The sequence below is a fragment of the Parus major genome, chromosome Z (genome assembly GCF_001522545.3).
Source record: "Parus major isolate Abel chromosome Z, Parus_major1.1, whole genome shotgun sequence".
NCBI classification, from domain to species: domain Eukaryota; kingdom Metazoa; phylum Chordata; class Aves; order Passeriformes; family Paridae; genus Parus; species Parus major.
This window is the reverse complement of record NC_031799.1, coordinates 27,460,309-27,474,718: the sequence shown is the minus strand read 5'-3', so window position 1 is coordinate 27,474,718 and position 14,410 is coordinate 27,460,309. Positions and strand designations below refer to the sequence as shown.

At 39.2% G+C, this 14,410-nt stretch overlaps 1 protein-coding gene across 6 annotated transcripts in view; it reads right to left on the bottom strand.

Annotated features, from left to right (window-relative positions):
* The window catches only part of KDM4C (lysine demethylase 4C), a 251,065-nt gene extending 238,946 nt beyond the window's left edge, over positions 1-12,119 (bottom strand). Inside the window, exons 1-3 of one of the 6 annotated variants that reach the window (XR_001525299.2) lie at positions 11,836-12,119; positions 726-828; positions 160-324 (exon numbers count right to left, since the gene is read on the bottom strand). Coding sequence is in view for 5 of the 6 variants with exons in the window: in XM_019005284.2 (XP_018860829.1) it covers positions 160-303 (144 nt within the window). In the remaining variant the exon portion in view is untranslated. The remainder of the gene's footprint in view (positions 1-159; positions 325-725; positions 829-11,835) is intronic. The other 5 variants (XM_019005284.2, XM_015652310.3, XM_015652312.3 and 2 more) reach the window with 5 other exon arrangements.
* Positions 12,120-14,410: the final 2,291 nt, after the last annotated feature.

Here is a 14,410-nt window from a genome sequence, read left to right as displayed (position 1 = left end):
AAAAGGCTTTCTTAAAACAGTAACAAATCATTACCTACTCCTTGAAAATCATCTGGGAAAAAATTAAATAATAAAAAGGTCAGGTTTGTAATGAGCAAAATACAAATAATGGGAGATCAGGTATTAGGAGCATTTTTCTTCCATGTTATAGATGTTTACCTTTGCAACTCCAGCCCTATGAGCACCTTGTGATTCCATATGTGCTAAGTACTTGTTGAACTCCCTGAATTCATCCATTGAAGGCCTAAAAGTCATGATTTTGCAGCTTGAGTTTGGAGGACTATCTGAGGTAACAGCAGCCATTCTGGTTCAATTTCAATCCACCTGTTAAAAAAAAAATAAATCATACACTGTAGAGAGTAATCTGTAAAACCAATTCTGACATTCAATATACATGGTTTCAAATACAAAAAAAGTATCTACAGTTATCTGCCCAGGCTAGTATAAAAGGAACAAAACAAATGTTTACTTTTTATCCTTACTCCTTTGAGAATACTTGGCCTTTACCCAGCACAAACACAATTGTAAATTACACAGACCAGTCTATACCTCTGCTTTTATAGCACATTTTCTCAAGTTAACCTAGCATCTTCCTGTGTAGATTCATCTCCATGTTCTCTGTCTATAGAGTTACATTACCCAGGCATAACCAAGTGAAACAAGGCTATATGTTTGATAAAATATCACTATTTCCATTCAGTAAATGGAGAAAACCAATTACTCACTTCCCACTCACACTGCAAATTGAGAGGAAGAGCACTTGGATTTTCTAGTCCTCACCATCAGCAGTTTAACAACAGGACTATATTCCAGCTCATTCTCTGAAAACTTCAACAGAGAAAAAAGCAAGTAAGCTATACACATAAAATCAGCATTTCCTCTGACTTCCATTTCTACATTGAGGCTGATTAGAATAAAAAGTCATTTCTATTTCATACCAGAATACAATACTCATGAAAGGACTGATCTTTAGGCAAGTGACAGATAGATATTATCTTCAGATCACAAGGTGTTGCAATTTCTAAGAATAAATCACCATGCACCACCTGCCGTTCACAAAATTTTCACTAACCTTACAAAAAAATTGTTTGTAACAAATTTCTTTCAACACGCTCTGATCAGACCCGTGGTTACATCAACCCTTCATGCCAAACTAAGTACCACTGGATGCAAACACTGGATGCAATTAAGTACCACACACCTCATCATTCGCTTCCCCCATCCACAGTGAGATTGGAAGGAGAATCAGGAAAAAAGTAATTCACCCATGTTATATACTGGGCATGGCATTCTGTGGTATTGAACAACCCTTTGGCTAGTTTGGATCATCTCTCCTGGTCAGCTCCCTGCCAGGTTTTTGTGCAACTCCTCACTGGAAGAGTACAAAACACTGTGAAGTGCCTGATTAAGTACTGCTTGGCAACATCCAAAACATCAGTGTGTTATCAGCATTACTCTCATACTGAATCCCAAACACAGCCCTGTACCAGCTAAACACACAAATTAGTATTAATTCTGCCAACTCATACAAGCACACAGTATCAGATGTCACCTGCATCGCCTTTCATTACATCACAAATGAAGCCCATTTCCAAAAGCATAAATTGATTTACCAATTAACTTTCAGTTGCTATGTAAACATATGAAATTAAATTACGCATATAGAAAGTCAGTGTCAAAAGGGAACCTCTTATCAACCTTTTAATCTTCATTTTCTCTATGGGCAAAGAGCATAAGAAACCACAGTGCCTGTATGCGTTCCTATAAGCCTAAGGCTCTCTCTTCTTTGGAATTAATTTTCCTTAATGTGAAGGGATAGAAGTTTGAAATACATCTGATTTCTTCTATTCCTTATGCAAAATGGTAAGGAGACAAGAAAAAGCCATATCCAAGTGGTTCAGCTATGAGAAAAGCTGCAGGATTATTTTGGCCATCTGATTTCAAGCACCAGGCACAATAAAGTTATTATTGCATAAATTAGCATGATAAAAATTCCACTTAACCGAAACTTCTCAGCAAAATACACCAGTTTTAATAGATGAGCTGCTTTAAAAAAAGCCCTGTGCTAAATCAACTGAATATACAATAGCACTTTGGCACAATGAAGAAATTCAGTTAATTTAAGGATTGTTAATCAAACTAATAAATTATGATTAACTAATATTAACTTTGACAATCACACATCAGTATTCTTATCTGGCTACAAGACTCTTAAAATCCTGTTTTTGAAGATAATCAAAAGATTATTCCCTTATTTCTCTCTAAGACCAGGCTCAAGCATGTAACATATTGTACCATGATGAACCTCAATCTGTATCACAGGTTCAATAAGCTGAATTAATAACTTTCAACTAATTATGAAGAAATATGTAGAGCATTGGAAAGGCTGAATTTTTGCCCAGCTTCATTGCAGTGTGAAAAATACAAATTCTACCTTTCACAGATCTTTTTTCTACCAGCTTCCATCTATCCTAGGGTACAGTACCCTATGCAGTGAGCACACAGACCAGCTAGCTGTGTTACTTTCAGTAGAAGTAAATGCTCCTTGATAAGCAAAATGTTTGCAAGAACTCCTTAAGAGGATTCAACTATATAACATCTTTAGATTAAGTGGCAAAAAGCTCATAAAGGCTATACAGAATTTGCTACGCTAGAAGTCCATTAGATGTTTCCATTTATTTTGTTATTTCTTAGTAATTCAACATCTTTTTTACAATTATGATCTATCAGTTGTAACTTCTTTAATCTGTTTTGCGATTTCATTACTACATTTCTTCATTACAAACACCAATCTGAAACAGTAAGCACAAGTACAGAGCTATAGGGTCTACATCTGATGCAAAAAATAATGCTGTGCTACAAACTAACCAGGAAATGTTGGCCTTCCAATTCAATTCTATTCTACCACAATATGCAATTCTTTCAAGGACTTTGTGGAACTCCAGACTCCTACATTCTTTCTCCAAACAATGCCTAATTTCGGGTTTTTTCTCACACACAAAAACTCAGTTTTACCCTAGCCAAATTATTAAGACAAGAGAGCATAATATATATTCCAGTGCAATAGTTAAGAGGCCTTCAGATGTTCTTTTGCAGACAAAATCACAATTACTAGGAGACCATTCCAATGCAAAATCCACACTGCAATCATATTACTGCTGCCTTAATTATTGCACTCAGTGTATACTTAACTACCTATTTTGTAATATTACAAAGCAGTACAACCTAAGAAATAAAACTTCCAGAGCTTTTATTTACTACTACACAATGAAAATGTGCAAAATATTAGTAAATACAAATTTATAAAAAGAAGGCCAACAGGCTGCACTTTATTAAATACAAAGACAAGTAATATGTACACAGAGAAATTTTACAGTTATTTTAAGTCACTCATATCAGCATTGTAATCAGAAATTTTCTGTCCCTTTGCAAGACAGTACTGCACATTGAAAAAGTTCCCCATGATTACCTAGAAAAACAAATGATAGTGTGAACAAACAAAATGTGAACAAATCTCACTCAAATCATCGCGCATTAGTACTTTACATAACATTGCAAGAAGCTTTTTAGCTAATCATGGGAAAGTTTTAGCCAAACAAGGCCCAAGCTATGAACCTGATCCAGTAAACTCCACTGCTTGTCCATAAACCTTCAGTTTCTTGGTGACCACATAGTCTGCCTATGTCCTAGAAGTGTCTGATTAAACAACTCAGAATTTAAATAAAATACAAGCATGTAGTTTGTTCAAACTTGCCAGCTAAAGAGCCAAGTTGTCTAGCTAATAACTAGGTTAAAGAACCTGATCCTTCTTTTGAGAAGTTTATAGACAATGCAAGGCCTTATTAAAACCCTCAAATCATCAAAGCATCAAAAGCCTGGAGAATATTAATGCTACATTAGTTTTAATACTGCAGAAGTGAAAACATGAGGTCAGCAAAGTTCAATCATCCACATCTATACCAGCAGGTACCCCAAAAAAATCTATTGAACTGAAAACACCAGAGTTCAATACTAGAAAAGCTCATGTACAGCAAGATGACACCTCATTAATGCTACAATTATTTACATAATCCAAGATGCAAATGCATTTCACTAGTTATGATGGCAGGAAGAGCTTTCTTACACAAATCCTGCAAAATCTGAAGTGCGTGGCTTGTACTGATACAACAAACCTGATACTAAAGAACAGAAGCGTATATGTTACATGCCTGGTAACACATTTCATTTTGCACATTTTTTGGTAATTGAAAAAACTACATAATTGTTTCTTCTATATCCTAAGAAAAGGGAAGGACCCCACCACAGTCAACTAAAGCTTGCCTTAACAAATTAGTACCAGGCACCCACAGTTTCCAGCCTCCACTGCAAAAAGATTGAACTGTTTCTTTGTAATGTCCACAGCTTCCCATACTGTTACAGCTATCAGAATACTAAATAAAATTCATTGCTGGTTACCAGTTAAACACTGTCCCTCCATGCAGAATCTTCCATGCCCTCAGAAGAACACAGAATATATTATTTCCAGAACTGGAAGCCATCTTCCAAGTTTCATTTATTTTATACCAATTACAGACATCTAAACTAGCAATTGTGTTTAATCAAATCACAAGCAATACACCAATTCACATATCTAGAAAATATTAAACCAGAATGAAACACACTAGAAAAACAGCATGTGTTAATTTACAGTTAGTTAAAAGACACAAAAATCTTCACTACATTGAACCAACTTTCAGTATTACAATACTCTCTCTCCACCTTAATACTGTGTTCTGAAGGCTATATACCTCTTCCTGTCTAAAACAAACTAACCAGTACTGTGAAATCCACCCATCATCAGTGGGGAATCCAAACTTTCTGGCTCCAGACTAAACAAGACTTGACAAAATAGTTCTTCCAAAGGTGATTTCTGGGAGGCATCTCCTGACTGCCCACTTGAGCAGTTCCCTCTACTGAAACACATCTACTCTCCTACACACAAAATAATTAGCTAACATGGAAAATCAATAAATAACTATAGGCCACTGCATCCTGAAATATATGTATTAATATTTTGAAAGATAAGATTGTTTTATTCGGTGTGTTCTAATACATAAAATTACAATGTCCACATGCTTTATACCACTATTCAAGTTAAACACATTACATAAAGCAAGCTCCAGCAAACAAAAAATAATAGGAAGGAAAATGGGAAAAACTCAAATTTCTGAAGGTCACCACTTCTCACAGATAAGTTAACTAAAACACAGGTTGTTTTTTTCCTTTTCTTGCAAATTTTCGCTTACACTAACTGTGGCAACAAACATTTGGCAAAGAATTCGTCCTTGGAACTTTTTTTCAGTAGATAACAACAAGAAAATAAACCTGTCTGAAGAAAGGCATGCAAAGGAAGCCCAAGCTTTTTTTTTTTGAGACTGTTTTGCAATACAACTGTTTTTGCACCAGGTCTGCACAAGCTGGAAAGGAAACAACTAGTAGGAAATTGTGCCTTAATCTATAATAGTTTCAGCAGGAATTTTACTTGTAAGTAAAAACTCTGTGGCTAGAGTCATCATTTTTAAAGAGTTATTAGCATATCCTGTAAGTAGGTACCATCCAGCTCTCTGTACTGTTTGGCAAAGCAAATTCAAAATCCCGAAATACTGCATTGCTGCACTTTCAGGTAACTGGAAATACAAAATCACAGTTTACATGTTCAACTGTTACTGAGCATGTAAATAGTTAATTCTCAGTGTAATTTGGGTTGAATAATATTACACTGGGTTGAATAAAACAGTGTAATATGTTTGAATTGTTCCTTTAATAACAGTAAATGTGCAGGCAACTATGTCTGCTTACTTTATGTAGCTGGCTTCAAAAGAGATCCTACCAGGAATTCCAAATCTGTTACTTAGGTTTTTTGAGTGCATTAATGGAAAAAATAAATATATAGATCATAATGCTTTTTATTTGTGATACGAGGCCAAATCTCATGATTAGGCCAAATCTCATTATTCCTCAGATATTCACCACCATCAAAAAGACTCAAGTTTATAAGTGTTAGGGGTATTGATTATCCAAACTTAAGTAACCAGGAATCTGAGCAGATAACCATATTCTGAAGATCCTGAAACCACCTCTATTTGATCCCAAAGCTCTGACAAGTCTGCTAGCTTCATTTCAATTTTACATTTCTATGTCTGGTACTACCCTACAGCAACAATGCTTCAAAACTATAAATTGTCTTAATCTGAGCCCATAAATTCTGAACTGAAAAAATACCTGAATTCATTCCCTAGACATTCTTCTCCCACACTGGGCTCACAGCATGAAAAACATCTTGAAATAAGTGATCTGGGCCAAAGGGCAGAGGGGAAAAAAAAAAACAAAAAAACCTACAGAAAAAGTATTTTTCTCATTTTTATCTGCAACCCATGATTCAAGAGTTTCTTTTTTTTTTTCTAATGAAAACACACCTAGGAAATACATAGTCCTAACTGGAAACAGCATGTAACAGCCCCCAGCAATGGCAAAAGCAAGTTATCAAGAACCTAACTAGTCTCTGCATCTCTGCATCTCCACAATTGCTACAGCAGGTATCTATATATTATATATTGGTGTAGCTTATAATATACATTTTCAGAATACCATCTCATCCTTCAGCAATGTACATACCAAAGAATCCTTAAAAAGGATATTACTTAATTTTGCAGGGTTTAATGTTTTTTTCCCCATGCTTTTGAACCTTTCTAGACCTTTAATATCAAAAACATTTAAAGATTAAGCACTCTACAATCAAAAACCTGTTCAGTGATAGGGTATATTGAATATTTTACATTTTAGTTTCATCTCATAGCTCATGTGCCTACTGAGAACAATTATCTAACTGCTTCTATTTACCTACAGACCATACAGGACTTACAGACCTTTACCATGGTCCCATACAGTCTCTCTTCCTCCTAAGCTGAAAAGTTCTAGTCTCACCAAAGAAAATCCATTCCATATTTCTGATCATACTATTTCTGGATCTCTACCAATTCCAATAAATTACTTTTAGTCAAGCGAAAAGAATATCCAGGCTGAAAGCACTAGTTAAGATGCAAGTAAACCATCAACTCACACAACTGTGTAACATTTTCAAACTTAGGTGCAGTCCTCCCAGAGTACCTCATAGAGTACAAACAGAGTTTGGTCTAGCTCTCAGTTTTCAAAAAGCTCATTTACAAGTACCTAAAATTTCAGAAAAACATGCATTACTAATTCAGCCTATAATATTGCTGGGGATAGAAATCACAGGTGGTAGAAGCGAACTCCTTCCTAATTAAGCACTTTTTTAAGTTTTAGAAGCCCTGTAATTTCTGTCTATATGGCATTTAATTAACTCCTTCAAGAGGTCCCCTCCCAAAAGGTACCCTTATAGCTTGGACTTCGCAAGTCCTTAACATTGAAACACACACCTTTTTTTTCTGGGATATGATACAGTAACTGTGATGAATTTTCCCAAGGAACCACTATATGGCAAATCCTTTATTAGAAGCTGAACAAGGACAGCATGAGGGGGGAAGAAAAAGAACAAACAAAAAACCAAACACATAAATGAGGCTCTGTATCCTGAGATGTACTTGTCTCTCTTAAAGCTGGTTATTTATGGAACACCTGAAACTGTATTTCTGCACCAGTGAAAAATCTAACCTTCACTGTGAGCACTCTGACTCTCATAACAGATTTCACAATTCAAAGACTTTATGCAATTTCCCTACCCTCACATTTTGGTTTAATTTAGCACAGACCCAATACCTAGTGTCCAGGCCATAGCCACAAATGTCATGCCTTTCTGTTGCTATGGCTGAAAGCATGAACACTAAAGCAAACCACACATATGGTCAGCTTGCATGATCAAAAGCTCCTCACTCCAAACTGATCCCATGCCCCTAAAACACGACCATTTAACATGAATGGCAGACCACCCAATGAGCTCACAGAATGGTACCCGGGAACTACATGGTTCTAACCCACAATATTATATCAGACTAAACAAGCAAGCTCAACTCTAAAGGGCCTTGCAGGGAAGCCATATGAGGAGCAGCTAAGGCCACTTGGTTTGTTCAATATGGAGGAGAATGAAGGGAGGCCTCATTGTAGTTACAACTTCCTTGTGAGAGGAAGAGCAGGGCAGGTACTGATCTCTTCTCTGTGGTGACAGTGACAGCACCTGAGGGTATGGTCTGAAGCTGTGTCAGGGGAGGTTTAGGTTGGATATTGGCAAAAGGTTCTTCACCAAGAGTATAGCTGAGAGAGAGCACTGGTACAGGGTCTCCAGAGAAGCAATCACAAGCACCAAGCCTGGCAGAGTTCAAGAAGCATTCTGATGATGTCCTCAGGTACATGGTGTGATTTTTGGAGTGGTCCTGTGCAGAACTAGGAGATGAACTCAGGGACCTTTGTGTGTCCCTTCCAATTCAGGACACTCTATGAGTCTTCACAGATCTGCCTTACAATAAATCCAAAGGAGATTACCACAGGGGAAACAGAAGAACACTGTGAATACAGAAGTTTCACCAACTCATGTAACTGTAAGCCACACTACAGCTTTGAAGGCAACAAGTCAGTAGAGAAAACATTTTTCCCCAAATCCAATACTTCCATTGAGTCAAACCCAGACATGAAGAGTTTGATATCTAAAACTTCGGGTTTCTCCCACTTCTCTGTTTCGATGTCTTTATTTGTAGCTCAGTTTACAGACTTCTACACTTTTCCCTAATTAAATTTTAAATGAAAATTATTCTTTTTCAAAACAGTTTATGATTATAGACAATTTATCCAGCTCCAAAGCCATAGGCTCATCTACGATTTTGGCAAATTACACACTGTTTTAATTTAAGAAATAGTGAAAGTGACACAAAACTGACTTAGCACTGTAATATCCATCATACAACATCTACCATGAATGTAAGTATTTATCTAGGTCTTCTTAGAGACAAGCTACCTGCTAATAACTATTTTTTTTATTCTATTAGAGAAAATCCAGCAGGATATCACAGGTGTAATGAGCTAAATCCCATCAATCGAATCGAGTGACTGTACACTTTACTGGCAGAAATGTCACAAAGGAACTGGAGCGTATTTTATTTGTGAAAGTTCCCTATATTATCTGCATCTTCAATGAATTGTTCCACCTTGTCTGAGAATCAGAAACTGACCAGACACTGGATTTTTTTCAGTATTCGGTTTTTACTAAGAGATGTATTTTGAACTTTAACTCTGGCAACTTCAATACCTTAAATTTGAAATCCTGACATGTTTTTTAATCTTTTTTTATATGGATTATAATGATTATATAGATGGTCTTCAATTTTCAGGGTATACTGTCCTAAGTACAGTGTTCCAAGTATATTGTCCCAAATATCCTGTCCCACAAATGTTGGGCATAAACAAAATTATGGATAAAAATGAGTACTTGAATGTAGTACAACTACTCACACAGAAAAAGCCAACAACTCCACTGCTATGTGCAATTCCGCAATTTTAAACAGGTGAAATGAAGTTGGAGGAAAGGGCAAGCCTACAGCACAATTGTGACATACAATGGCACCTGTGAAAACTGAAGTAAACTGTACGTCTTCATATAACAAAACTACAGTAAGAGTTTATTTATAATAGTCATTAGGACTTTGGGCCAGAAAATTCTTATTAACACCTTCATTATGTGACTTGATTATACAAAAATTACTATCATCCAAGTATAAAATATTGCTTATCTTCAAAATATCCCATGGGTCTTCTGTGATTCTAAACAAAAATCAAGAGACGAACTCACATCACTTACTGATTTTGAGATACGAATTATCAAACTAACTATGGAGATTTTTTACTAGAGAAGTACTAAAATCTTAACATTTCAGAACATCACTTTTTGAACCATTCCTGTGATCTTTCAGAGATCTTGCAAATACCTTATACAGACAGAATTATAGTAATATATCTTTCCTTCGAAGCTCCATGTATGCCAAATTCATGTCACAAAAGTTGCTACGGTGAGGCTTTTTTAATTTACATTGGAGGTAGTAGGACAAAAATACCACTTTTAACAACACCTCAACCCTATTCACATTCTGTTCAGCATAATGTTGATGAACCTTATCTCACCAAAAGAAAACTAAGAAAAAAAAAAATCAATATCAAAATTAATTACCTGCAGAACCAACTGCTTAAACTCAGAAAGTCCTTAATCTATAATCTACTCAACCCAAGATTTTGTAATACAGCTAAGTATAGAACTGTATTTTTAATAATTACTACATTTACTAATATTACCTTAGGAATATTCTAATAATGAGTAGCTGACAACATAATTTTATTACTTGATTGCAATACTGATTGTGCACTCAGATTTAGTGCAGAACTATTTATTTGATTTATTTAGAAATGAGTTCAAGAGAAACAAAATGTGTGCAATACTCAGCAATAGCTAAAGAGTAAACTTAAAAGGATTTTAATTTTTTCCCTATTTTACCGTTTACTGTTTAAAAAAAAAAAAAAAAGGAAGAAAGACATCGAAGACCAAATCAGTTTCTTTTTTTTTTTTTTTAATGAACACTGACCAAGTATTTTCTCTCATATATATTACTCCAAATCTGATCCAACAGCTGTTAATCATGTCCACATATCCGGATGATACATATGTTTTCCTGGGTCACTCCCTAGAAAGGAAACTGCTAGCACCACCATCACCACTCCAAACCTAAGCTGAGAAAAAAACATGAGGGTCAGTAGCTCTCATTTCAAGTCCGGCAACAGGAATCACGCTTGTGTTTTCCATTTTCTTGTGTTTGGAAAATACTTCCCTGAAGCAATGCCATCAGCTATTTATGACGGTACAAGGAAAGATAAGGTAAAGCCCAAGTGAAATTTTATACCATAGACATAGAAAAACCCACGACAGTAGCTGCCACTAAGTTTCTTTCTTGTGGAAAAAGTGATACCGCTTAAAAGGTGCTGGTTTAGTAGCCTCTAAACGGTAACTTCAGTTCCTATAGTTGGTAATTCTCAGCAAAGAATCATAAATCTGCACTTTAAAAAGTACGAAATAGATGCCGTTTCTTCTCTGAGCTAGTATAATTGCTTTAAAAAACGCACAAGTATCTTTCCTAACATAATTAACCTATGAGAAATAGTATTTTGCACACACTTCCCGCTTCACTTTCCCAGCTAAAATCAAATGCACAGGAGAGAAAGCTTATTAAGGGAAGAGTACTTCCATGGCACAGAGACCTGATCCCAAAACCAGCATCGAAAGCGTGTTATAACCACGGACAGAGGTGGAACAGGCGCTTAACCCAGTATTTCGTTCAGCACACAACTCCGAAGTTCCAGGTAAACGCAAGAACGAACGAGCTGCACCAAAAAAGAGACAGTCTGGGAAGCCCACAACAATTTTATCAAACCCCTGACAGACACAGTGAGAGGTAAAGCTCTATTTCACTCCGTCCACGGACTTAGAAGGCGCGGAGAAGCCGCCCGACCTCCCGGAGCGCTCCCACCGGCAGCGCCGACCCAGAACTGCCGGCCGCGAGCAGGAACCCGAGACTCACTTTTCCCACTCTTGCCGATTTCGCTTCCTCACCTCCGTCCCAGCCGCCACGCTTTCGTCCGCGGCGCGGAACCCCCCGCACCCATCCCCTCCCGGCGCGGGGGCTGCCGCGTCCCCCTTACGCCTGCGGGAGCTGCCCGGCGGCACTTCGGCCGCTCCGCCCCGGGCCCGCCCCGGCGATGCCCGGCCGCCGGGACCCGCGGCGCACCCCCTCTCCGAAATGGCCCGACCCGCTTCGGCGCCCCGGCCCGCTCGCAGCCGCATACCTCCTCCCCGCAGACACGCGGCCGCCACCGGGGCCAGCTCGGCGCTCCCTCCGCACCTGCCCGGCAGAGGCTCCAGCGGGCAGGCGCGGTCGCAGGAAGGGATGAGGGGCAGAGAGGCGCGGGACGGGGCGGCGCGGGACGGGGCGGCGCTGGAGAGGGCGGGACCGGCCTGCTCCCTGCCGCCGCCGCGCCGGGTCCCCCGTCCCCTCGAGGCTGAGGCTGCCCCCGCCCCGCCCGCGCCGCAGACACCTCGTTCCCAGATTTCGGATGACAGCTGCTGGATGCGCACGCGCGCACGCGCGCTCGCGGGGGGCAGCGCACGTGACCCAGGGAGCGGCGCCTGGCGCGTCACGTGCCGGCAGCGGGGGGCGGTGCCGAGGGCGCTTCCGGGTGGGGAAGCGGCGCTGTGGGAAAGAGGGAGAGCGGCGCTGTGGGAAAGCGGGGGAGGCTGCTCGGGTTAGGCCGACCTCGCAGGCTGCTCGGGCGGATCCACCGCTCTGCGGGCCGGAAAGGGCCTGACCGCTTCTCTGGGCCATGCCCGTGAGCCACCTGTACGCCCACCGGGACACACCTGGGGAAAACGCCAGCGCAGAGCTTGGAGCAAAGTCAGTCTGTAACAGAGTTGTTACAGAATCAGCTAAGTTGGGAAAAACCTTTGAAGCCATCGAGTCCAACCTATGACCGACCACCACCAAATCAGCTAAAGCATGGCACTGAGTGCTAGATATTTTCTTAAACACCTCTGGGGACGGTGGCTCCATCACATTCCTAGGCAGCCGGTTCCATTAATAATCCTTCCTGTCAAGAAATCCGTCTACTTCTACAGTTACTTGTGTCGCAACCTCAGAATGGGCAGGACCTTTCAGGTCCATAGGAATGGAGGATGTGTCAGAGCAAGCTGCAAGGGCAATGTGGTTATCCTAAATAATCTGTATGCCACAGTGTCACATATCAATCAGTACTGCTGTGATTTTTTTTTTACGACTGTGATTTTGTTTGCAAAAGTTGAATGTTGCTTTTGGTGACAAAGGCCCACAGCGCTCAATGTAGTGTCTTTCCTTTCTGAACTGCCACGGTTCAGTGTAATTTTGACTGTTCAGATTACTACTAAAAGGAATCAATCTGTGTTTTATTCACTGTGTGATGTGCTTTGACTTTTCTTACTTGTCAGTAATCTATGTTAATCTTTTATTTTGCTTCTGGTTGCTGTGTTCCAGAAAGTAGTGAAAAACAACCAGAACACGACTGAAGAACAAGACCTCTTTAGTCCTTCTTCAAGTATACCTATTATGTTAAAAGAAGTTATGCTTTATAGTTATATTCATCTTTGAGAGCCATATGTATCTAAAGCCTGTTTGCACAACCCAGGGTACAGCTTACAGCCCAGTTTACAGCTTACAGTGACCTTGAAGTCACTGTGAAGAATGTAAATGAAGAAGAAGAAGAAGATAAGCAGGATGCACTAGCCAATAGCAGTTTTGCTTAAGCCACGTGAACCCTGGAAAAAAACCCTCTAAGAATATACTGAGTTATGCAATAAACGAAGTTCACTTTTACCTCCATGAGGACTCTGAATATTCTGAGTGGTTCTCCTTTAGTCAGTGTACTAAAGAAGCCTGAAAATACAGGAATTTTTTGGGCTGCTTTTTTTGGGCGGGTGGGGGAGCTTATCTAATGCTGTTAAGTTTGCTGTGCTCAGAGATATTTATGTTGTTTTGTCATTTGGACACAATATTATACATTAATAAAATTTGTGCAGCTGTATCTCTGAACATCTCCGTGTGGCACTGCTATGTCTAGCAGTGTCTAAAATGAATCATCTTCTGCTTAGGGGAAAAAAAAAATGTTTCACTGAGTATGAGTAAGAAGCAGAGGGAGTTGTCTGGCCTCTTCCTTAAACTTTTGGTGTGGTTAATAAAATATTTGTTTAATGCTTACAGGAAAACAGTGCAGCTGAATGCACTTTCTCATTGTTTGTTCTCTGCTTGCTAATTAACTGTGAAACAGAAAAGATTGACTTTACATTGTTTTCAAATGTGATCTCTATGACTCATGCAGAGTACTTGTTGAAGAGAAAGTACAGCAATAACTCTTGGAAGTATGGAGTCAACACCCTCCCCATCTGTTTTTCTTTCAGGTTACAAATCTCTGTGAGGCCGCCAAGTGCCCTGGAGTGTGTCACAGTATTGCCAAAGCGTGCAGCTCCCACAGCCACTGGCTCAAGCAGTCCCAAGTTGTGGACTGAGGGCTCACATGGATAGTCTGAGAGCATTAATCCTCCTAGTGCTGTGGCTATGGAAAACTATGCCTTTGACATAATTTTTCAAAGCCAGTAGCTAAGAACTCCTGTTTTGATAAGTGTAAGTAAGAACAGGGGCTTTTTTTCAGAATAGTTAAGTAGCAATGTGTGGTCAATAAATCAACATTTTGGTTTTATTAAGCTGCTCTAGCACAGTGCTTCCACTACATGTTTGCCTTGCATGGGTGCATCTCAAAGCACCTGTGAATTTGCTGGCATGTTCTACCTGGCAGGAAGAACGGTTTTTATTACTGAGGTTTAAGTAAGCTTTTCTGC